The sequence below is a fragment of the Sinocyclocheilus rhinocerous genome, unplaced genomic scaffold (assembly GCF_001515625.1).
Source record: "Sinocyclocheilus rhinocerous isolate Xijiao unplaced genomic scaffold, SAMN03320098_v1.1 scaffold438, whole genome shotgun sequence".
NCBI lineage: Eukaryota > Metazoa > Chordata > Actinopteri > Cypriniformes > Cyprinidae > Sinocyclocheilus > Sinocyclocheilus rhinocerous.
This window is the reverse complement of record NW_015634015.1, coordinates 1-26,027: the sequence shown is the minus strand read 5'-3', so window position 1 is coordinate 26,027 and position 26,027 is coordinate 1. Positions and strand designations below refer to the sequence as shown.

General features: G+C 36.0%; 2 protein-coding genes across 2 annotated transcripts; both read right to left on the bottom strand.

Moving 5' to 3' along the window:
• Positions 1-6,171: 6,171 nt before the first annotated feature.
• LOC107745043 (protein S100-A14-like) lies at positions 6,172-10,129 on the bottom strand. Its single transcript, XM_016558876.1, has 3 exons — positions 9,928-10,129; positions 8,055-8,275; positions 6,172-6,830 (listed from the first exon to the last, which is right to left on the bottom strand). Exons 1-3 carry the CDS (start codon positions 9,937-9,939, stop codon positions 6,731-6,733), a joined length of 333 nt encoding a protein of 110 aa, XP_016414362.1. The 5' UTR covers positions 9,940-10,129; the 3' UTR covers positions 6,172-6,730.
• A 13,478-nt stretch (positions 10,130-23,607) lies between these two features.
• LOC107745042 (uncharacterized) lies at positions 23,608-24,671 on the bottom strand. Its single transcript, XM_016558875.1, has 4 exons — positions 24,576-24,671; positions 24,093-24,410; positions 23,698-23,997; positions 23,608-23,615 (listed from the first exon to the last, which is right to left on the bottom strand). Exons 1-4 carry the CDS (start codon positions 24,631-24,633, stop codon positions 23,608-23,610), a joined length of 684 nt encoding a protein of 227 aa, XP_016414361.1. The 5' UTR covers positions 24,634-24,671.
• Between the last annotated feature and the right edge of the window lie 1,356 nt (positions 24,672-26,027).

Sequence of the window (26,027 nt, the reverse complement as noted above, 5' to 3'; positions counted from 1 at the left end):
GGTTCCTTTTAGTGAATCAAACAACATAGCTCTACTTAATACTAGTTCTTTTTAGTGAAACGAAAACTGACAGTGCAACCAGTGAAGTCCCAATTCTCAAACATACAGTACTAGGGCTGGGTATCGAGTTCAGAACATTTACACTAGTCTGTTTTCGTTTTAAAACAGCATTTTAAAATGAAAACGATCCTCGTCCATACTGCCGTTTCCACTGCGTTTCAGAAAAGATCTCCGACCACACTACGAAAATGCATGTTACGTGACCATTCATGCACACTGTAGCATCATGCTACATAAGACAATTTATAATATTTATATTACGCTTTCACTCAAAACTCACTTTAAACCACTATCGAGTGTTTGTAATGACTTCTTATTGCGATCTAATGTGTGTTTTGTATACATATAATGTTGCTGAAATATGTTATTTGCATTCTTTTATATCAAGCTAATCACTATACCTGCTTAGCATTTCTCATATAAACACCCTATTGTTATGAAAATAGGCATAATGTCATGAAAATCACAAGGCGGGTTATTAACGCGACATATGAGCAGCGAATGAGTTTGAGTCAGAACAGCGATCGCGGAAGAGAAAACACAGGCAGACAGCACTGGAAGCCACTAATGCTCATCAGTAAATCAGTGGAAAATGAATAGAAATGATGATTCTGCCTGAGCTATGCATTTTAAAACGAAAATGCACTGGTGTAAATGTAGGCTAAAAGATGTGGAAACTGAAAATTACATTAACTTTATTAAAACTATTTGCACTGATTTATTTTGTTGGTTACATTTTGTTGCTTTCTGCTTTATTTTGTTCTTTTGTGCAGTGGCTCGAAAGATGAGCATTTGAGTCTGTAAAAATGTTAACAAGCTGAAAAAATAAAACCTAAATTTTTTGAGGTAATGTTTAATGTAATCTTGTTCAAACAGATTTCATAAAATTGGTATTCGGAAAAAGTATCATTCAGGCAGTACCGTTTCTAGGCATAGGCAAACTAGGCGGTTGCCTATGGCGCCACCAGCAGGAGGGGGCGCCAATGAGCGCACGTACTGGCACTACATTTTAGCAGGGTTGTGATAAAGAGTGGCACGGCCAACCAGAAATATGATTGCCACCCCCACTGGATCCCCCAACATCATTGGGCTAGAGTACTGTCAATCTGACAATGCCTGTATGCCATTGGATCAGAGCGCTGTCAATTGCTACCGGATTGTTGCATGCAAAGTTTGCATTTGGAGTGCTCAACAACACCATTAGATCTATGGGTTCTGTCAGTGCTTTGGCAAAGTAACGTGTTTTTTTTAAGCCTTGCAATAAAGCTAAGTTCAAAGACCAATTTAAAATATTGGTACAGTAAAAAAGTGCACAAAATGAGTATTTTGTTAAGGCAGTATTTGTGGCAGTCGAGAAATCACGCTGCAAAATTGGTCCAAAAGGTGTGCTTTTTTGCGCCAATGCATTGTTAAAGGTGTGGTGTGTGTAATATTCACATATAAAAATGTAACGGCCAATTAAAAAAAATATTGGTATAGTAAAATTCGCTAAATCACAAGATCAATACATCCTTTATTAAACCGCTTTGTTGAATTTAGCGCATCCTTAAGGAAATGTTGAAATGCTGAATTAATTAATTCACTACTAACAGTACTTAATGGAAGCAACGTCATACACATAGAGAGCAGAGCGTCACGTCATTTAAAGGTGAAGTTCACGCGTCAATGAGTAACAAAGGAATAAGTAGCTGGAGTCTGATTACTTTTATGTGACTGATCAAGCTTTATGTAGTTTGGGTTAACAAAGTTTTTTATAGGTTTGACTGAAATGATAATGAAAAAATTGACACTTTAAATCAACATTTCAAACAACAACAACAAAAAACAATTAAACAAAACAAAAACAAAAAATACAAAAAAACACACATAAAGACAAAAAGTATTGATAATACATTTATTGTGTTGGAGGGGGATAGGGGGGATACATTCTCACTGTTGGGGACTGCCCCACTAATGCCGGTTCTTTAATGGTGTTAACCACTTCAGTACTCTGATCAGGGAGTCGGAGTCATCAAATTTCTTTCCACCATTTATTTATGTGCAGGGTTTCACCATATACACACTGATATGCATTGAAGGTAGTTTCTGCAATGAACAATAAATAGAAGTAAATAATTAAATGTCTAACAAATATTTGCATACTGTTCCTGTAAAACAGCACATTTCAAATGAAACAATATCAACAACTTTCTCTTAACGTGTAATTAGTGAACTAATAATTACTGGATGTAAACAGGATGTAAAGGAGCATAAACAACTTAAGATACATTATACGACATCCTCATTACGATATGAAAGTATAACAAATGTAGAATATATTGTACGGAATCAGAAACATGTTTAAACGAGATATTACAAACATTAGCAAGATAAGCAGCGATGCTAGCGGCACTTCCACGTGCGTTTCACGTGATGAATTAATGATCATAAGGATCACGAACCACCAAAAACGGCTTAATGTAGAAACAGATTTCAGCAGTATAAACATCCAGTATTACAAACATAATGTCATGGAATAAACTTACGTCGTCAGTAACTTTTGCCCTGCACTTAGCGATGCTGCACAGGTGGAAACTGCGTCACATTCTGTCCGCTCTGTATGCCTAACCAATAATGCGTCACTTACGCCAAACACGTATCACACTACAAGTTGCGTAGTGCATATTGCCTGTATGCCATTGGATCAGAGCGCTGTCAATTGCTACCGGATTGTTGCATGCAAAGTTTGCATTTGGAGTGCTCAACAACACCATTAGATCTATGGGTTCTGTCAGTGCTTTGGCAAAGTAACGTGTTTTTTTTAAGCCTTGCAATAAAGCTAAGTTCAAAGACCAATTTAAAATATTGGTACAGTAAAAAAGTGCACAAAATGAGTATTTTGTTAAGGCAGTATTTGTGGCAGTCGAGAAATCACGCTGCAAAATTGGTCCAAAGGGTGTGCTTTTTTTGCGCCAATGCATTGTTTAAAGGATCAGTGTGGTGTGTGTAATATTCACATAGAAAAATTTAACGGCCAATTAAAAAATATAGTAAAATTTGCTAAATCACAAGATCAATACATCCTTTATTAAACCGCTTTGTTGAATTTAGCGCATCCTTAAGGAAATGTTGAAATGCTGAATTAATTAATTCACTACTAACAGTACTTAATGGAAGCAACGTCATACACATAGAGAGCAGAGCGTCACGTCATTTAAAGGTGAAGTTCACGCGTCAATGAGTAACAAAGGAATAAGTAGCTGGAGTCTGATTACTTTTATGTGACTGATCAAGCTTTTTTATGTAGTTTGGGTTAACAAAGTTTTTTATAGGTTTGACTGAAATGATAATGAAAAAATTGACACTTTAAATCAACATTTCAAACAACAACAACAAAAAACAATTAAACAAAACAAAAACAAAAAATACAAAAAAACACACATAAAGACAAAAAGTATTGATAATACATTTATTGTGTTGGAGGGGGATAGGGGGGATACATTCTACCCAAAGTTGGCTCCATTGGATCAGTCCTGTTCTGTTCAAGCCATTGTTCTGCAGCTGAAGACCTTGCTTCTGTGGGTAGATGAGAGATCACTGATGGCTGGTTGCTAGCCCATTGTCTAAGGTCAAAACCACCCGTAGCTAGCAGACTGCGCAGTTGATCAACTGTTAGCTTGGCTTCAGATGTGGTTGGAAAGCTTGCCAGATAGTTGTCCACATAAAAACTCTGCTGCACTGCCTGTAAAGCACCTGGGTAACTCTCTTGGTTATTGCAAGCATGTTGTTGCACAGCAAAAATGGCACAACACGGGCTGCTGGTTGTACCAAATGACTCCAGCGCCCAGGCACAGTAAAACTAGAGAGAGGTTTACCTCTGGTGATATCATCCGCTGGGTTTTGCTGTGTGTCCACATACCGCCAAGTACTGTGCTCTGTCAACTCCTGGATTTCTGAGACTTGTGTTCCAACAAAGACTTTGAACCTACAAGAGTCGGATTGAAGCCACTCCAGCACAGTTGTAGAATCTGTCCACAAAATTGTCTGCTGAATTGTGAGAGTGATCTCATCTTTCAGAAGCTTCGCTAGCTGGGCTCCTGCTTGTACCTTGAGTGGTTTCTTTTGCTTGGGGTCTTTTGGACGGGTAGAGAGTGTAGTCTCAACTGGAGATGCACCATAGTAAAGAACTAGACTTGACCCCTTTTGTTTTGCTGAGGGTTTCTCTTTCCCGACACCTGGAAGCCTCTCGTGCTGGTAGCGCTGCACTAGACGAATAGACAGTCTCTGCTGCTGTGCTTTGACTTGTAGCCATCCAGCAAACTCCTGCAGATTGTAGAACACGTATCACACTACAAGTTGCGTAGTGCATATTTACATAATACAAACTCTTACCAGATATAAAATAAAAGTATTAATAATAGTATATAGTATTAACGATATATAATATAAAGAATTCACAACACTCACCATGTAGCTTAAGCCTGGGCTTAGCCCACATACTTCCTGGGCAGCATTAAACCAGGAACTCTGTACTTTTTGGCCTCCTGTTTGAAGTTGTTGTTATATTAATACCGAAACTTCTTTGTTTGGTCTGTTGCTGAACAGCTGGTGGTCAGGACAAGTGATAAATATATACAACATATCAATAAATACCAACATATGAACAGTTCAATTTAAAGTAGTCATCAAAATTGCTCCGTTTTTTTATTGATTTATTTTTTATTCTTTTTTCAGCCTCATGTTTTGCAAGCTCTCTATGACTCACGATCAGTGGTACATTTCATGTACAAAAATAGTAATATAGTCTTCAAAGTCTTATCAGACTGAACCTGTGACATTTTAACTGCTGGTGTTAATAAACGTTCTCAGCTGTATCAAGTTGTGATATTCATATTAGTTGTGAAAAGCCGCACATTTGTGTTAACACAATCAACATCAGCATTTGTTACTTAAAGGGATAGTTCACCCATTGGGTTTAATTCCCGGGGAATGCATAAACTGATTTAAACTGGTTTATGCATTCCATGGGATTGGCATCATGTTGCTTGAGCTAAAGAAACAAAACAGGAACTCAGCCTCAAATTTGTCCAAGAACATACTGTATGTCAAAGTTTTCCAAAGATTGTACCTTTAGAGGTACAACAGCTTGTCATAGGGCAGTACCCTCAAAATTATGTCTTTTTGTCTTATTCAACAGCAGATGAGGATCTTTCTGGAACATAATCAGGATGGAGAGCTTCCTCCAATTTAAAGGTCAAAGATTATGAATGAATGCATGCATTGCACTTGAAACTGGCAATAATTACTCTTATATTCGACCAAAATCAGTGATTATTGTTCAATCAGAATAATGGTTGTTGGGCAATATACAGGTATATCAGTTGTAGGGTGTTTACCTTAAAAATGCACTGCTTTAAATTTAAGAGCATATTTAAGAGAATATAGGGCTCATTTTCATTGTATATAGATTTTAAGGGATGAAAAAAAATGCATGCACAAGTGTGAATTCAACAAAGAAAACAGTTCACACGGAAGTGCTAATTCTGTGGGGTTGTTTTGACAGAACATTGTGGTGAGTGCCTACACCAACTGTGAAACACAGCACAGTAGAATGCATTGGTCTATTAACCTGTGACTTTCTTAGCTGAATGTCTAAATGCAAATTAGCGTTTGCAAGAGTTGCAAAAAAGACTTCCAGTTCAATTAATTTTCAGGTCTATATGGACAAGTGTGGAATGCAAGGGGCAATGCAAGAGGATAGGAACTGCATTCACACTTGGTGTATGTTGTCTGTGTGGTTATCAGATCTTTGTGATGAAGGCAAAATTCTCATGAAAACCTACACTGTAAAAAAACAAAAAACATATTCTATTATACACAGTTCTAAGACCTAAGACTAATACAATATAGTAATAGATATAATAATTAAGTAAGATATAATAATTTCTGTTGCTACCGAGTTTTGTTCATTATTATTTTGTCAGAAATTACCTCGCTCTTTACACTGGCAGATTTAGTAACATTTCTGTTGCACAATGACAGCCGATTCTAAATAAAATTACAGTTGATTTTAAATAAGGTTATTTAAACATTGAGAATTATACATTTTGATAAAAAAATCAACAAGCGACGTTTTTGATATGAATTTTATTAGACAATAATTCAGGGTGTTATTGATTTTTGGCCATAAAAAACAGTATTACAAAATATAAATAAAAATTGTTATTATTGTTTTTGTTTGCATAAACCACTCAGTACATATCTATGTCTTGAAATACACATACTTTAGACTATTCTGGCAGTAGCCTTAAATGTAGTGTTATCACAAAAAAGGAAAGATTTTATTTTTATTAGAAACACTTGTTAAATGCACTTATGGGAAGCTGTAAATCCAGTTGCAAGTGAAAAACGAATTGGACTCCAGTTCAATTATGGTATATGAAGTAGTTAACTGGTCTGTACGTTAAGATTTACCTGATACTTGATATGAGGAGAGATGATGGCTGTACTGCTTGACACATTATTTAAAAAAAAAATGTATATAAAGACATCTTGATGTACAAATTGTGTTTATTTATTGGAATGCTTAGGAAGGAAAGTTAGTGTTTTGTTTGGAGATGAGTGGTTCTGGATAAATGCAGAGATGCAGAGAGACCAGGTCTTAGTGGCAGGTGCAGCTGAAGCCCACGGCTCATAGTAAAAGGCAGGTGCATTTGGACAACTTCTCGTGGCTCAGCAGACCATGCTGGGTTGTGGCCAAATTCTGGATCAGGCTCCAGAAGTGCTTGAAACTTCTTGTCATATCTTACAATGTATGTATATAAATGTAATAGAGAGAGAGAGAGAGAGAGAGAGAGAGAGAGAGAGAGGTGTTCAAACTCACTAGTGTTCATGTATCCATTTTAGTTTTTTACTTTTGCTTTTGAAAACTGGCACTTTGTCGCCCTCATGTGGTTTGTCTGTATGGCTAGGAGTGTTTTTAGTTTTTGGAAAGATTTTTAACAGCTTTAACAGTTACTCTGCAAATTCAAATACAGTGAGTACAACAAATGCTAACATATTCAAGCTTTCAGTTGGAATCTTTAAAAATAATCAAATTATTAAACTTGGCAACACTTCCATAATCATATACAAGATTTATATTAATTCTCTGCTAAGATACTTTTTCTCTAAATCACTACAGTCTGTACCGTTTCTCACTCTTCTGTTACAAACACGTCACAACATGAACTGTGAGCAGAATTACATCAGCACTGAAGTACGGGATCACTCAAGTATTGTTCAGATGTTACAATACCATATACCTCAGAGCATTAGCTCTTCATTCAGCTAAAAGAAACACAAAATCTACTATGTCAGAAGTTCTCCCTTAAGCTGTAGAAGGCCTGCCATAACATGATCTGATACCGAATGTAACTGAAGAGCAGCGTCAGTTTGACTGCAGGAGAAATTATTTATCTTTCAGATCAACGGCAGCCACCATTTTGCTCTCTCAGTGGAGCCACACCCAGTGTCCTTTGCTGGCTCAACCTGAGTTCAAACTGATCTGTGTAATCAGACCACGCCTCTATGTAAGGCAATAAACTCTGGGAAACATTCTCTGTGAAACCAACCAGTCCCTCAGACTGAAAAAAGGTCAATTATGGTAAAAAAAAAGGCAGCTGTGGTTGCCAAAACCTTTCTGTAACAAATATGGTGACAACGTTACAGACATTTGGGGATGATATATATTTTACACCTGTATGTATATGACATAAAAACCTATTTTTGCAACCAAAATAAGTTAAACAAACAGATAATAATAATTAAGACCTGCATGCTGGCTTAAAAGTTCAACAAAACTAGTCTTTCCAGCACATGGAGCCAATAATAACAAAGACAAAAAACCACAGGCCTTAAAACAACACAAAAACATTTATTGGCCTAATATCATTGTTAACATAATGTAATCACTTAACTGGTTTCGCTGTAGCATTTTCACATTTTTTCCTTTTGAAATTATTAGGAACTGTTACACTATAACTACACTAGTACAATCACAGGAAGTGAGTAATAACAGTTTTGAGTCATTGGTATCTGTTGGAATGAATAGCAGGGGTTTTACCTTGACTAAAGTTGGCAGCTGGGAGGAGAGGAGATTCTTGAACTCATCTACCTTAAGCGTAGGCCGGTTATCAGGAGAAGCACTGTGGAAGTTTGTGACCAAGGTGTTAATGGCCTTCTCAAGGTCAGAATACTGCAGAATCAAGAGAGTACAGACAGACAGATACTTATATAGAAGAATTATACAGGTGGGGGGGTTTTACTAGTATAGTAAACACATTTGAGTTAAAACCAAAATGGTTTTAAACCGATGTCATAGGAGAACCTGTTTAAGTCTCTCAAAGAAGTTTTATTCTCTAGTTCTTTAGAAAACCACTCATGTATTGAAACTTTAAAGAGCCTAGAAACAAATACACTGATCTGGAGAGCTTACAATGATGTTTTTTGCTCAATGTCTGTCATAATTCAACTGAAAAAATGCAATGCATGAAGCTGAAAAATGCTATGACGATCTGTACTTATTTCAGTATTTAGAAATGATTGCTTTAGTTTTGGAGTGTTAATAGCTCTTCTTTTTGTCTTTTATAATTAAGCAATGAACATTAGGACTAAATCAGTTATATGCACCTGTTTCAATACTGATCATTTACCTCTAAAAAAAAAAATCTAAAAGATAGTGCTTTTCCTTCCTCCCTCCAAGACTGTCAGAGCACTATCAATGGACTTTGTAAACTGTGTCTATTCAAACCTTGTTGCTCTCAGACAATTATCCAGTACCTGAAATACCTGCATATCAGGCCATGACAGCCCCGCCCTCTGTGCATTATTTACTTAAGCTGTGCATTTATGATGGAAACCATTTCCCTGTTTTGTTAAGACAAAAGGTTAGGCTTCCTCTGCTTTGACCTAAAATACACTTACTGTATGGTGTTGAAATACACGTGTGGCTACGATAATAAAAAAGTGTTAATATATAACCCCATTTGCAGTCTTGACCATTCAAAAACTTTCTGCACACTTCCCCCCTCTTTCTTTAACTCCACATAGGCAATCTTCGTCTTGAGGCTTCTCCCAGAGAGCAACAACGCAAAGACTCTGATTGATTGCCCGTGCTTTCCATTTCTACACAATGGCTGTATGTCAAAACCTTGTGAGCTGCCTGCTTAGACAGCATTTTTGGGTATCGTAGGCCAGATGGGGGTGGGTTAGGGCAGGGACGCAGCCAGCTAGGTTTAGACACACAGCCATTGTATCGTCTGCATAGATAGAACTGTGAACGTTTCATTGCAGCGAAGCTCTCGACTCATATGGCTTGAATTATCTTGACACTGGCCATATTTTTTTCTTCGTTAGGGACCATTAACACAGGACGCGTTCCTGCGTTCAGAAACAGAGCAGCGGATTGCGAAAGAACGCAGTGTCTTTGAGGGTTGAATTTCAATTTTACATGTCCTATATGATTGGGGTACAAGACCTGATAATCAACGAGACACTGTCAAACTCACGTAATAACAAAAACAAACAGAAAACAGGCGAGGCAAAACGCGTCATTGGCACTTGTAGTTTATTGATTGCTCGGAGAGAGAGAGATAAAAGAAAACAGAATCAAAAATCGTGAATAACCTTTAATAAAAACTAGTTCCTTTGACAACAACAAACAACAGCATCTGGACTCCGTTTCGTTCAAGTGCCGGAAGATTACCGAGAAACGCGTAGTTTCAAGAGAACAAACCTAGCTCAGCTTATGTAAAAACTCATAGGCTAAACACATAACTGCGTGAAACCAAATTGAAATGTAAACGAGCAATCACAAATACATAGACTAATATAACATAAACCACCTACCTGTGTCGCCATTTGACGTGATTTGTTTTATTTTCTTGGCTCTAGATAAACTTTACTGTTCCCGTCGTGCAATGCTTGTTACTTTACACTCTCAGTGTCCCATCGCTTCTGTCACATCTTGGCTGACATCCTGAATCCTCCCACTCAGGAGAAAAAAAACTAAACACACCTTCCGTGTCAGTGACTGCTATGGGAAAAATGTCTCCTGTAACTTGATGCTTTAGGACAGTGAACCTAACGGGGCGGAGACGATCGGGTTTCATAGGCTCCGCACTCTGGAAAAAACTCTGGAAAACCAGGTTTCCGTATGACACTTTTTGTTGATGGATAAAACTATTGGAAAACAGACTTACTGCTCCTTTGGGAACACATCTGGAAGCTCTCAGGATCCAAATTCTTTTGCGCAACAACAGGCCCTAGTTCAGAACGTGTGGTTGGGTTATTTGCATTGGGCTAGTTTTTATATAGGAATTTTTTTCTTTGTTTTAAAGAACTGAGAAGTTCTGGCAGATATTCAATGCGCTGTATATTGCTTTGGTCAACAGGACTGTATGTCTTTTTTATGATATTCTTTCCAGGAATCCTTCAAAAATACTTTATAGTGGTTGAGCAAGGCGTGTCCCTGGTCAGATCAAAATTCACTGGCTTTGGCTGTCTTCCTCTGCTTGTTTTCTGAACAGTTCTGGTAATGCACAGGCAAGGGCATGCTCAGCATTTTGGGTGGATGCACTGAGAGTACTAGACATGACACACCTCTGACAGCATTACATGAGCGTATTACTTGTACAGAATATAGGACAGCAATGCACAGGTGTGTATAATCACGCAGATTTACACACAAACAAACTGAGCACTGAATTAGTCAGTCTGTCCTCATCTTCAAACAGTTGCACCACCCTCTTGTGCAAGTTCAAAAATGGTAATTGATACCTCGTGGGCTTTGTATAACTGACTCGTTTAAACAAGCAGAATTACACATGCACAATCATACGAATATTTCAAGTGTTCAGGAGACTTTTTTCATCTTGCCATATGTACACATATGAACCCTTTTTGAAAAAGAAGTACACTTTAGCATACTAATGTACTTCACAAGAATATACTTTTGTGTGAATTGAATAGGGTTTTCAGACACTTAATTACATATTATTTACAATTTAATGAAAATGAATAACAGTTTAAATTAATATTAAATCCAGTTAGTTGAAGTGCTTTTCTGACAGTTAAGTAGGACTTGAGTATGTCTTTATATGTAATTTCATACTTCTGTTGTTTTGGTTATAAAGGTAAATAAGTTTATTGCTGAATGTACTGACAAGCATTTATGGTAAACTAAAATGTACTTTAATGTCATTTCTACTGAAACTTGTATGTCATGCATATAAATATATTTTTAATTACACATTTGTAATGAAGTTGCAATTTAGTTCATTTAAAATGTATTAACTTTAAATGCAATAGTGAATAACACACTACCGTTAAAATTATAATCAAGTACTTTGTGTTTTAGTATGCTAGTCAACACATCAAAATAAGTGTACTGCTTAAAATTGTATTCATTTGACATTAGTACAAAGTGCACTTTATAAAAGTGTACTTAAGTGTGTTAAAAACATGAGCTCTCTTTAAGTGAACTAAAGTGGCCTTTTATTTCATTATCTGCAGGCACAGCTTTTTTAAAAGTATACTTTTATGGTTTGAAGTACACTACAATAGCACATTCAGTACAATTAAGCACACTTAATTTTTCACACGGGAATACAATGGCCCTTTGTGTCTGGCCTTATGAAGTGTTATTGTCAGTTTCTTTAGTGCATGTTGATTCTGGTTTGTTACTCTACTGTTTGTTTCTGTGTCAACTTGAAAGAATCATGGTTTAGTACCATCTTAAAATACATTGTAGATGGTCACATTTTTTCCTTTTCTTGCTACACATTGTCATTTAGTTTGGGTGTATGCACAAACAGCAGTATTTCTCACTGCAGATGTTAGTTTCAGCTCACTGCAAGTGAGCTGAAATTCTTCACATACCACACAGTTTTCTGATGGCAAGCTGCCATTTGCAGACTGCCCGTTTTACCTGCAGTCCACTGCAAATGTTACATACTTACAAAGAGAACAAATGTGCTTTGTACGTACAGACTCGTGTTCACACTTGTATGGTTGTGGTGCATAGATTACGCATATACTTCAGAGTTTCAGCGTCAAAATTTGCTCATGAGTGTGTCATCATCTACCTTACAAAGGTGCTTCAATAAATGCCACACTCTTGTGAATGACTAAAGAGAGAGAGCATTGGAATATATGTGAGCCTGGACCACAAAACCAGTCATAAGGGTCAATTTTTCGAACATTGAGATTTATACATCATCGGAAAGCTGAATAAATAAGCTTTCCGAAGGAGTCTTTAATACACATATTTTAGAAGTTGTAATTCTGTATGAGTAAGTGTAAGTATATATATATATATATATATATATATACAGTATATATGTTTTTTTTTAAACTGCTTGTCCTATACTGTATAGGGTCACTAGCAACATAACTTTAAGAAATAATATCAGTGTGCCTTCCAACCTGTTACTTTTCACATAGAGAAGTATCTAGAGAAGCAGGAAACCTGAGCGCATAAGGATTAGTTCCCTGTCACCTCAACAAGGGTTGAAATATGACTGATAGAATATGTATTTACTCTGCCTATTCTGATGCTGATGTCACAATACCCTGTCCTGTTCAAACCTGTGCTAAAGTGAATCTACGTCTACCCTGCCTTTATTTCTCATATCTACTGACATCACAGAGTCATGACTCTCTCTGTATCCGTTTCGATCCTTTCATCGGTACTGGAGCACAGCCTCCATATTTCTCCATATTTCAGTTCTCAGTCAGAGGCCTGGGGCCCACTAGGAGCCTCAGCAAACTGTCAGCAGGGCCTCAATATGACTGAAAATAAATTGAGCATTAAAATGAGCCAAAAAAACCTAAAAAAATCATTTTAATTCACCTCCACATCAACTTTTTTTTTTTTTCTGTTGAAGAGCGGAATTCCTACTGCCTAGAAAAAAAACTAGAGCTCGTCCCCCAGTGAAAAAAAAAGGACCAGCGATGTACAGTTATTCTTTGATTTCAATCAAATTAAATGGCATTAGAATATGAATTATGTTTTCATATCTATTCATATTATCAACTGATGCTCTAAAAGGACATTAGTTTGTTACATTGATTTTATCTGCAAAAAGTAGCATAAAGTAGCATAACTGCTGAATGTTTGTTGTTTTAGTGCTGATTAAAGGGGAATTTTTGAGCTTTACCAGTACAGATGTTTTTTTATTTTTTTATTAAGAGTCATGAAATACACTCAATACACTCAGTAATTTCAACTCCTACAGATATGAAAACAAGTGCAATTTTAGGGCCATAGGTTTAGTCTTGAGTATCCTGTGTTTTCTGTAGTCATTATCTACTGCAAAAAGACCCTATCAGACGACTGAAAGGAAGACCAGGTTTTTGCTGAACTAGTCAAATGAAGGCTAGATTCTGTTGTGATCGTCAGACTTTAAAGATGAGCATCCGGCTGATGATGATCTGGCTGTCTCACACTGTGGGAACAGGTAAACAGATTTTAGTCATTTCGTAATGTGCTAATTTGTTTATTTTTTATGTTCCACTAACTTGCTTGAAAAATCAAGTGTATTTAAAGGTCATATTGTGCTTTAATCTGTGAGATATATTTATTTGTTTGTATATTTGTGTTTTGCATGTGATATTTTTTTCACTTTAGCAAACATTTAATATGCAGAAGGCAAATGATAATGGATGGCCTATACATTGATGGGCTGGAATTTTGTAATTACAAAAATTAAACGCTTCTTTATGTTGTTTGAAATTGAGTTCTATAATATGTTAGATAATAACACAATAACAAACATGCCAATCTTTTGATCTAGCGACAAAGCCGTTCATTGTATGGCCGACAGTGGCTGAGGTGATGGCTGGAGAAGATGTCATTTTAAAGTGCAACATTGTAGAGCTGTACTCCCCGTGTTCAACAGTGGCTTAGCTGAGAGTCATTCCCGAGAACGCAACGATCAGCCTGACCGACAGACTTCAGATCGATCCTCATCACTCATCCAAACCAGTGGACCAGTATTTGTACTGCTGTTATCACCAATTCAACGGTGCATGACTCCAGTATGTACTACTGCGCAGCTGTGCAAAGCCGCTTTGCTCACATCGGTAATGGATCCAGAGTCATTGTGAAAGGTGAGATATAATAATAATAATAATAATCTCTTTATTGTGAATTAATGTAGTAATATACGTAAATAGAAGTTGAAAGATAAAAATGCTGGCACCCTGGAAGGTCAACTTTAAGCCGTTTTGAATTATTAGACAATGCACTGCCCAAAATAGATATGCAAAACACCACAAATAACTTTTAGGAGTGTCTTCTTTACTAAAAATAGCCAAATGAATTGCATATTTCTATTCATTTTCTCAATAAAAATAAATGGGTGTCTGTGGTACCTGGCATTTATGGCCTGAGCTGAGAAATATTTGCCAATTTTATTATTATTATTATTATTCAATTTTTTCTGAGTCACTTCTTAGACGTTCCAAGAAGGACAAAAACAAACGGCGACCAAAGCCAACAGATGCCGACAGGGATAACACACTGATTAGACAAACTTGGCAAACGTGTCTGTTGCCATTTGTCTGTGTCTGTCGGTGCAGTTTGAAATGGCCTTAGTTCTTAGATTTGTCTGCTGAATTATCTACAGCTCCCTTTAAAAACTTTTAAAACTGAAGTTTTAAAAAGTGGGCTTTCGAAGCAATGCAGCTGAAGAAACTGTTTCCATAGCATTGCAACTGAACTGGTTCAATGCAACTGGTTCCCCAAAGAATCTTCTATGATCAGTTCATAAAAGAACTTATTTCTTAGTTCTTAGCTCTTAGTACTTAGAAACGAATTTATTTCTTAGTGTGAAGAACATTTCGCTAATCTAAAGAACCTTCTTCCAGTATAAAGAATCTTTTGTGGGAATGGAAAGTTTCCATGGATGTTCTTCATGGAATTTTTAAGCGTGTATATGCCTCACATCTTCATTATGGACTGATTTAGAGTAAACCCATTGGACAGCAACATAATGACTGCCACAAACAGTTCAAACGCTTTATTATGTTTAGTATTTCTTTCCATTGTAACCAAATATTTCCCCTAATCTCATTCCAGAACACACTGTGTTTCCTGTTATTGATATTCTTACTCCGCTGATCACGAACGGTCCTTTGGTCCCTCTTCAGTGTGTTGTGAACGGGGTCGAGGCTTCTCAGGTTCATATGTTCTGGACTGTGGAGAGGAGAAAAGAAAAAGGACAGCCAATTTTGACACATGAAAACGATGGTGCCATCCAGATCTCTAGGAACCAGATTCTGTTTACTGCTGAGGAGTGGGAAAGGAAGGTGCAGTGTGTGTGTGTGTGTGTGTGTGTGTGTATGTAGTGGAGTTTGGAGGACAGCTCTATACCAAGACACTTCAGCCACATGGTACAATATAACAATAAATCAAACACACAGATTAGCATATTTGAATGATTTCAGAAGTATCATGTGACACTGAAGACTGGAGTAATGATGCTGAAAATACAGCTTTGCATCACAGGAATAAATTACATTTTAAATTATATTCAAATAGAAATCAGCTATTTTAAATTCTAATAATATTTCACATTATTACTGTTTTACTTTATTTTTGATCAGATAAATGCAGCTTGCTTTGGTGAATCTTACTGACCCCAACCTTATGTTAGTTTATTCATTGTTTTCTAGTGATCATCTTTGTATTGAATATTCTATGATTTATTTTTCTAAATGAACTTTTTCATATTTTCTGTCTCCACAGATGCACCGGATGTGTGTTATGCTGTAAAATACATATATCTGTCTGTCTGCTTAATTTTTGGTCTCCTGCTTCTGGTAACAGTGATTATTCATAGGCTGGGACCAAAAACTTTTGTGATGATGTGTCTATGCAAAAACATATAGTTTCAAAGAGTTTTCAGTTTATATCCATTATTTTGCTCTAACACATTTTTATTCATCAAACTTATTTTGGTATTTGGCATTGCTGTACATCAGATGAAAGAAGGCAACAGTTACTAATATTTTGATATCTCTTCCCAAAAAGCATGAGTAATTGTGATGTTTATGTTCAGATTTTTGTTGATCGTTATGGATCTTTGATGTTTTGAATAGTGTTGTTTATTTTGTGAATTGAAAGGGTAAATTTATACTTTTATCCAATATGTTCTGAACTTTGTTTATTCCAATAGAGTGAATAAAAAACCTGAATAAAATAAACATATTGTTTGACCCACTTTTTCTTGAAATCATATGAATTTACACCAATAATCTAAAACCAGAGAAAAAAAAATAACTACATAAACAATTTTATTTTCATATATTATGCTATTTTTATTACCTATAGCCTATAAAACTGTCAGTGTGATAATTGTAAGGGGGAAAAAAACTATTATTAGATATAATGCCTTATGTGGCTTCTGTTTTGTGTGGCAGGGCCAGGAAGTGATTTTCTTTTCATTTCCTCAGTTTTATTGTATCTCTGTGTCCTCTTTATCGTGTGGTTGCATGCATCACGCAAGCAAAATGGTGATGTGGACCTCACCTCACATTGGTTAATGTCCACACTTTACTTTGTCAGCGGAAAAACTTGCATGCATGCATAATTCCAACCCCAAAGACTTTGGTGGAAGAACAAAATTGCTGATTTTGTTCAAATGAAATAGGACACAACCATGTGCCACATCGCTTCAGTCTTAGATCATGTTCATGTGTTTAGTCATTATTGTCTTGTGTTAAATAGATGACAGTTTTTGTGTTATACATCAAGAGTGCAACAAAGATGACATGATTTGGCCACTTTACTCATCCCACGCAGAATTCATGTAGTTCTCATTTGAAATTCTTTCAAGTTTCAGTACAGCTTGAAAAACCATGGTATCCAGTTTCTGTGAAATATAAAATAAATGCATCCATTATACTTATTACATTTCTAATTTAAGCAATATCACATGAGCAAGAGTGCTGTCGTTCCAGCTGTAGGCACAAGAACACAGATTCACAGTGGTGCTGATATTCAGTCCAACATATACCGTAGTTCAATAGAATATAAGTTAATATTGAGTAACGTACATTTTATAGTAATGCCAATTTCTTTGTGTTTTTGCTCCACTAACAAAAAAAAAGCCAAAGCTTGACCAGTAGTTGTGTGAGCAACACACGATAAAGTGTCTCATTCATAAATGTATCTGTGTTTTGAACTAATAAGATGAGTGAATGATTCAATGACTCACACGTAAATTCTTTCAAATGAATCAGTGATAACTGTATAACTCAGTTATTACATTAGGGCTTTATGTTACATCTTATTTTGTTAAATGAATGTTTATCGCATTGTTTTAGTGTCATGTGTGTTACCATGTTTGTGTTTTGTGTTTGTGTGAATGACACTCTGCGCCTTCTAATATATTAATATTTAGGTCAGCTTGTGGAAAAGACACTTGTGATGAACTCTGATGCATCATTCCAGTTTCTCTTTACCACTAGTGTTTTTCAGTAAAGTATATTATAAAGGTAAAAAAAAAGCTACTTTAGTAATTTGGTATATTAACATTATTTCAGTTAACAATAACTGTCAAATTGAGTTGATTCTGTAAAACCTAAAATGTTGCTACCATATTTTTACGGTAAAGTTCTGGCAACCACTGCTGCTTAATTTCAGTTTTATAGTGCTGCCTTAACAACAGTAACTGCAGTTGTGGTCCAATCTGCAATTTTGTAATGGGTGGTGAGTTATATAATAAAGTTGTTTCTCAGTTTAGATTCTAACTGAGCCTAACAGTTTTAAGAGCTGAAGAAACAACCGAGGATATAGACAGGAAAAGGTGTGATTTGTCACACTCAGCACATTTCTCTCCGTTTCTTGGGCCTGTGAAGTCTTCAGACAGCATGTATGACCTCCTTTTTCTTATCTTGTTCTGTTTAATTTCGCCAAAAGGTAAGCTACCAGTATTTTTATTCGTTTATGCATATCCGTAAGTTTGTACCTAAAACTAGTGTAATTGGTAAGACTAGCAAAGTAGCATATAGGAGACTGTTGAATTATTGACATTTTCAGGTCTGAATCCGTTTGCAGCGATGGCGGGAACAGTTTATCAGTTTCCCCCGTCAGTGAAGGTGAGATCGGGTGAAAGAGTGACCATGCACTGCCAGCTGAATGAGGTGCAGTCATTCTGTCACACAGTGGCCTGGGTCAGAGTACACCCCGTGAGTGGAATAATAGACATTCTGCAGGACTCAAACATCCCTCACCAGACTAAAGAGCAGGTGGAAACCACAGTGTGTCAGGGTTCCATCTACAACGCAACAGTGCAGGATTCTGGGACGTATTACTGCATCGCTACAGACCGTGAACATATGTACCTTGGGAATGGCACAGCTGTCACTGTACAAGGTACTGTATCATAAACAGTTTCAAAAGTTTCTGAACTACCGCCTAACATGAAGGTTCTCAAGGTTTGTGTTGATAAGAAAGCTCACGTTTTTATTGTATAATTATGTGTCAGTCCTTTTTGCTGTTTTATCTCAGTAAAGTGGTGTTTATCTTTCTTCTTGCAGCTGACAACGCTGTGATGCCGTCTATTGATATCAATGCATTTGCCAGCAGCAACAACCACGACTCTACAGTCACTCTTCAGTGTACAGTCGGAGGATTTGCTTCATCACGGGTCTATGTGCACTGGCTCATAGGGAGTAGAAAGGAAAATGGACAAACTTTGTTTGTTTGGGAAGAAGGCGAAGAGAACTCAGTGAAAACTCATAATTATGTAGCAGTATTGGCTGAGGAGTGGAGGACAGGAGGAGCGTGCACCTGCGTTGTGAAGTTTGGTGGATGGATGTTCAACAAAACTCTGCATTATTATGGTAAATAACTTTTCATAATATCTCTTCATCAAGATAGCAAATCAAATGTTTTAATATTACCTGTCCAAAAATGGGATCAGTGGGATTTCTTGACGGATCTTATATCTATATTATTTTGGATGTTTTGTCCATTTTTAAGAATAAATGTTTTTGATTCTTTTCTCACAATATTTCTCGTTTTATTCTTTTTCTCAGATATCCAGGACACTTGCTATCCTCTTGTCAGTGTAACCAGATTTTTTGCCCTTGTCACTGCTCTACTTTTTTTAACAACCTCATTCATTTTAGCAAGACGCTTCTAAACCACAGAAATGTATGTATTTGATCCTATGACCCGAAAACATCAAACAAATGTTGATTTGTTACAAATTTGTGCATAAAATCTCTCGCTCGCTCGCTTTCTCTCTCTGTATAAAGTTGAAGTCAAAAGTTTACATACACCTGGCAGAATCTGCAAAATGTAAATTATTTTACCAAAATAAGAGGGATCATACAAAATGCATTAAAAGCTTTTTCAGAACATTTTTCATTTGTACATTTTTCTTATTTTGCCTAAATAGGCTACATTTAGTACTGCCCTTCAGAAGCTAAGATACTTACATGTTTCCCAGAAAGACAAAATAAGTTAAATTTACCCTGAACTTCAAATTGCATATGAGTCCCTCAGTTGTCCTCAGTGTGAAAAGATGGATCTCAGAATCATACAGTCATTGTTGGAAAGGGTTCAAATACACAAAAATGCTGGAAAACCAAAGAATTTGTGGGACCTGAAGGATTTTTCTGAAGAACAGCGGGCAGTTCAGGACAAACAAGGGTCTCATGAACAACTATCATTAAAACAAAACACACACACACAGCTGTGGATCATTCAGGTAACAACACATTAGGAATCAAGGGTATGTAAACTTTTGAACGGGGTCATTTTTATAAATTCAGCTATTATTTTCTCTTGTGGACTATATGTAAACATCTTATTCAGGTCAGTACTAAATAAAAAATAACATGCATTTTGTATGATCCCTCTTATTTTGGTAAATAATTAACATTTAGCAGATTCTGCAAGTGTATGTAAACTTTTAACTTCAACTATATAAAATATGAAAAATGTAAAACTAGTAAATGTGTGAGCAGTTTCTCAATATGAGAGATTAAGTCTGAATAAAGGCCTAGATTGCACATCTCAACAAGTAATCTAATGTGCCATCCTATTGCTTATTTATTTATTTTTCATTTATTGCCTAATCAATTGGAAACAAAATATGCACACACAGTTTCTATATGTATGACTGCTTACATATTCCAGAAAGACATGCAACAAGTCAGTTAGGTTTTTAAGGTGAAGTTAAAATAGCTTCTGCAATGTTAAAAAGGTGAAAAATAATATGTACTTTCATATACATCACATACATATTTCAACAAATATATTTCTTGACACTGGCAGGGCCAATAATAAAATAAATATTCCAATCATCTGTTGCTTAATATGAAATCTATAAGCAAACAGATTTTATGACATTTACAAAAATATTTCACTGTAAAAATCACCAATGACATTTTATCCAGATTTGTGCTATTGTGATTAATGTAGAAGTACAGTTAGGCAGGCCTGTGTTTCATTACTCTTTTTCAAAGCATATTAAAAATCCCTACTCCAGAGACAAACTGTGTTTAAACAGTGTAAAGGTTGATATCACTGTTTTTACAAATACAAAATGACACAAGCAGGGAACATTGGAAAATATAGCAGGATTACTACTAGAACTGGGCTGTGGCTGAAACCAAGAGCTCAGAACTCGTGAAGCGCCCTCGTGTGGTAAGCAACACTACTAATACTATTTGGGCGCTCCCTCGCGTGTCATCATTTATATATCATTTATGCATCAGTGGCATATGTCTGTACTGTTTTTGACTGCCTCAGGTGCTGCCGCCAAATTCTAAATTCTAAGTATGTTTGTAGAGTAATTTACAACAGCTTCGAACTTGGCTCAGCCAATCAGAATCAAGGACCGGAACTATCCGTTTTATAAAAACTAATAAATCACTAGAAGCTGGTGGAATGAAGGAGTTTTAAAAGTCTGTGGTCATCAGCTCAAAGGATCCTTCCTCAACTTTTGCCGACACGTTTCTTTCCACTTATGTGGAAATGATCAGAAATACCTACTCAAAACATGAATACACAAGAGAAAAACAAAACCTTGTTTTCTATAGGCTATAAATGGTAACACTTTAGATTAGGGAACACATATTCACTATTAAGCGTTTTCCCTCAATAAACTCCTAATTTCCCTCTTATTGATAATAAGTAAGTTATAGGCCTAGTTGTTGTAGTTATGTTTAGGTAGGGTTAAGTGATCTAGAATATGGTCATGCAAAGCATTAATATGTGCTTTATAAATACTAACAGGCAGCCAACATGCTAGTAATATGCATGCTAAGCAACTAGTTAATAGTGTTCCCTGATCTAAAGTGTTATAGTATAAACTGCTAAACAGAGTGAAATAAGTTGTTATTCACTGAAAATCTGGCTCAAATCAATAGCCTCAAAACTGCACCAGAATAAATGTTCAATCCCTTTTGCTTCCTAACAAAGTCATTTCCATTCCAAATGAGTAAAGGCAGAAAAAACAACAACTTTATTTGGGAACAAGAGAAGACATAATCATACAATAATATGGATTATTCATATAATTTTGACTCAAGAACAACTCTATATTAAGTATGAAAGATGCTTGTTCACCCACAGAGCACAAAAGAAAGTCAGATCAGAGAGTAAAGTATAACATGATTTGGTATACCATCATCATCATAAATAGTGGAGGATGCAAATGTTAATATAATTGATTTTAATTTTTAGTAATTGTTTGGTATAGTATAACATTCCTTTCAATAACACTGATCTCCAGTGGCGCCCTGAAAAAAAAAGAGAAAAGAAGGAAAGATTATCTGAAGAAAACATCAGAGTGGTCTTAAGGATTGACTATACTGTTTCTCATAACAAATATGATTAAAAATAATTCACAAATTTTAATTTGACCTTTATTTTTTTGCTGGACTTAAACTGATGGGATCCGCAGGGTAAAACTAGACAAAATAAATTAATTAATTAATATAGCATTCACAAAACTACACTTGACAGTCCTTGCCAAATCATTTTTGACTTCTCTTGTATAGGTTAATCTAAACAAATTTTCAAAAATGTTACGTTTTTTACAAATTCACCAATAACTATTTAGAAGGAACATTTAACAAACATTAAATATATTTACATATAATTATTAGACTATACCATGCTTACCATTACAGATGAAATTTCTGCAGTCCCTCTACTCCGTCTGCCTGTTAACGGGAAAACACAATATGACTTTATTTAATAACAGATTCAGTGCTGTTATGTGTTAGGATGTAGCTACAGGCAGATTTAGTGCACTAGATGACTATATATCTACCATACACACAGAATAGCAACAGCATCAATCAGTTTACAGTAGAATTTAGAAAACATTTTCCTGCATGAATCAAATGTTTTAGACATACTATTGCTTGATATACTGATCCTGTAAATGTTTTTGTCATATGCATCTCTAAGTTTTGGAATGGAGAAAGTTAAATTGAATCTTACCATTTTTACCAGTTTCATATTTTTTGTGTAAGTACTTTGTAAATGAACTATTTTTTTCAGTTTTTTTGTTTCCTTTCACTATTCATTCATTCATTCATCCATTCATTTATCCTGAGAATTACACAATTTTACATCATATCACCAACAGGCTATTTAAACCAGAATGTTAATAATGGGAATAATTCTGGGTTTCATGTATGTAGTATTTGCATATTTTTGTTACTTACTTAGTTTTTATTAGTTTGTTAAAATTCCTTAACCAGGTTCAATTAACCAGGTTCCCAGATTGATTTAAATCTTTACCTTGGCATAAACAAACAGAGAAGACCACGGCCATAGTCAGCAATACCGTCCCACAGCCACAGTACAGAATCCACAGAGTTCTTTGATTCAACTCTGAAAGATTAACCATGATCAGAGTATAATGAATAATTAATACATTAAAGTTTTAGCATGAACAGGGTTCTATAGTTCACACAAGGATTTAGTCTATTGGTATTCTTTATATTGACCTAATATAGCTTGCCTGAATGTACAAGAAGTGATTTTTTATATTATATTTAAATGTAGGGTTAACACTTTAGTATAGGGACCAATTCTGTTAACTAGGTGCTTTTTAGCATGCCTATTATTAACATATTGGCTGTTTATTAGTACTTCTAAAGCACATGTTCTGCTTGACCACATTCTACATCCCTAATCCTATCCAATACCTAAACATAACAACTACCTTACTAACTATTAATAAGCAGCAAATTAAGAGTTTATTGAGGCAAAAGTCATAGTTAATGGTTTGTTAATAGAGAGAATTGAATCTTAAAATAAAGTGTGACCAAATTTAGTTATAATTTGTACAACAGAATGACTAAAATTATTCTAAATATTCAAATCAATTTTAGCTATTTAATCAGAGTTTTGACATGTGTTTGTAATAAACACACAAAACCACTGCCTGAAAAATGAAAATAAAAAACTAAAGGGAAACATTCTGTAATTGGCCTTTTAAATTAAAACGTTATAGTTACTTCGACAATTAGAGCGACTGCTGGTCTTTTTTTTTAGAATTCTGAAAATAAAGAGAATAAAAGAGGCCAATAATGTGTAACATTTTTCCTGATGTTTCTCTGCTATTTTCATCATTTACGCACCGCTTCGCGTCAGAGTTTTGGAGATGCTCTCGCCATCATATTCAGCAAAGCACTGAATTTCACCGGCTTTATTCCACTCCTCTGCAGAAACAGAGAGATGAGCCCGTGTGAATTCTGTGGCTGAATCAGTGTCGTCTGTCCAGCCGGACTCGGTCCATCCAGCACGCTCATTCTGTCCAATCTTCCAGAACACACGCACCTGAGACGGGACAAGTCCAGTCACGAGACACTGCAGTGAAACCGATGGTGAGTCAGGTTCTTGTGGTGTGTATAAGATGGATAGTTTTGTTACAGAACGATCTAAAGCAGAGAACAGCAAGTCAAAATGTTGCTTGTTTTAGTAACTTTGATCCTAAAAAAAGTGTGATGAGACTTCACTCCAGATTTAGGCCTACCTGATACGATCACCCTGCTCCCATTGCCGATCACAGCCATTTGGTTATAATGGCTGATACAATAGTACATGCCTGAATCTTTCAGGCTTAAGTTATTAAGAGTCAAAACGCAAGTTTTATCATCATGTTGTCGAACTTTATTCTCATGGTTAGTATTCACTGTCGTGAGTTTTCCAGTCCGTAGATTCAACTTTTCCCACGCAGCAGCATTAAAGCAGTACCTAACGGTCTGCTCAAATATACATCTTAATTCTACAGAACCGCCGACTGAGACGTGTGTGAGTCCCGGTGACTGAGTCAAGATGAACGAGTGAGTAGCTGCAAACAAAATAATAATAAAAACACGTTTAAAATGTTTCCGAGTTTTGTATTATGACTAGAATATTAGATTAAATAGTTAAACTCTTTGAAATTAACAAATATACATGTGATAGAATGTTCTTAGCTGAAAATGCAGGCAAAATGCAAAAAAAAAAAACTTACTGTGTGAAGCAAAAAAGCAAGAACATAACAGCGTCCAAAGATGCGTCCAAGTACCCATGGTTATATTTTCAAGTGTCTAGAAAAAATATCTGATGTTACCTCTTTTAACTTAACAAGGCAATCATACAATGAAACGCCTCCCAGTTTGACTGAAAACGGCCTGCAAGGAGAAACAAAATAAGAAAGAAAAACCTTACAAGTCTCCAGTGGGTGGACCCTCATTGCCTATAAATCACATGTGCAAAAGCTAGTCCTACACCTGTTTACATTGTGCGTTAGTTTCCCAGTGGTCTGGGCCTCTTGAAGGTGCTAATTAGTTATACTGGTCATGATGCTTTTGGAAAACATGTTGCCGAGATAAAATAACTTGCTACATAGGCTTAATTTAGAGTTTTAGGAAATGGGGTCATGGGGCCATATTACATGCATCTCAGAATGACTGCTTAATTCACTTCTCTGTTGCATTTTTATAGTTTCCTTACTTTGGAAGTACAATGTGTCAGTCTGCTGAGGCCTGTTAATATTTGTCATTCCATACATGATGTGTTTGTCAAGACATAACCCTGCTTAATGAACTCAGAGGCCAAAAAGGACATTGTGTTGATGTGGTATTGCTAACATAGACAAGAGCTCCTAGTGATAGAGGTTTTATGTTTCAGGTTCATATATTTCATATATTATCCACAAAGTCACTGTTGCTCTATATTGCAGCGGTTTCTCTGTGTTGCACAGATCTGCAGATTTTTTTTTCGAGAAAGGTCAATGCAGACTGAGCAGGTGTTCTTCTTGCCGGTTGACTCTACTGTGTCTGACAATCTGCTGTAATTCTGAATGCAGTCGCATGTTTTTGATCTAACCACACGGGTGTGAGATGAAAAGAGCAGCATGGTGAGAGAAGAACGGCCAATGCTCAACGCCCACACCTTCACTCGCTTACTGAGTCTGAGACATTTCTCAACCTTGGACTAAAGAATTAAAAATATTAAAAATAGTGTGTATATTTCATTAAAGAAATTGTGGTTCAGTGTTTTCACTAATAAACGTGTTTTTTGTGTTTTTTTCCTAATTTTTTAAAAGGAAACAAGCAGTTTTGCGGCTTGAATTGAGGAACTGATTAAACAGAAAAAATTAAGGAAAATGGGCTACCTTATGCTTTGCATATGGCTGGATATGGAGAGTAAATATTGAAATTAAGTGCTACTTTATGTGTTTTTGAGTAAAGGGAAACATCTATTAATGTTTAATATTCAGTTATGTTTGACATTTGAAAGAGTTTCTGTTACGTTGAAGTTTCTGTCGTTACCATTGTGCAGAAGAGTAGAGCTTGTGGTTATGGATATGAGGCATTATTTACCTTGTTCAGTGAGCTTTGCTATTGCTAGTGCTAGTACTGCATTTTCCAGTATTTATCAAGTATTTTCCTACTTGAGCTGTCTGGCTGTATACAGCCTT

Bases quoted from the DNA above. Each gene is read 5' to 3' on its own strand.
- LOC107745042 (XM_016558875.1), bottom strand. From the start codon at position 24,633: ATGGGTACTTGGACGCATCTTTGGACGCTGTTATGTTCTTGCTTTTTT. The intron at 24,411-24,575 runs GTAAGTTTTTTT...TTTTGTTTGCAG, and splicing joins TTGCTTTTTTGCTTCACACA to CTACTCACTCGTTCATCTTG. The intron at 23,998-24,092 runs GTAGGCCTAAAT...TCTCTGCTTTAG, and splicing joins GAGCAGGGTGATCGTATCAG to ATCGTTCTGTAACAAAACTA.
- LOC107745043 (XM_016558876.1), bottom strand. The intron at 6,831-8,054 runs GTAACAGTTCCT...TATGACAAGAAG, and splicing joins TGTACTAGTGTAGTTATAGT to TTTCAAGCACTTCTGGAGCC.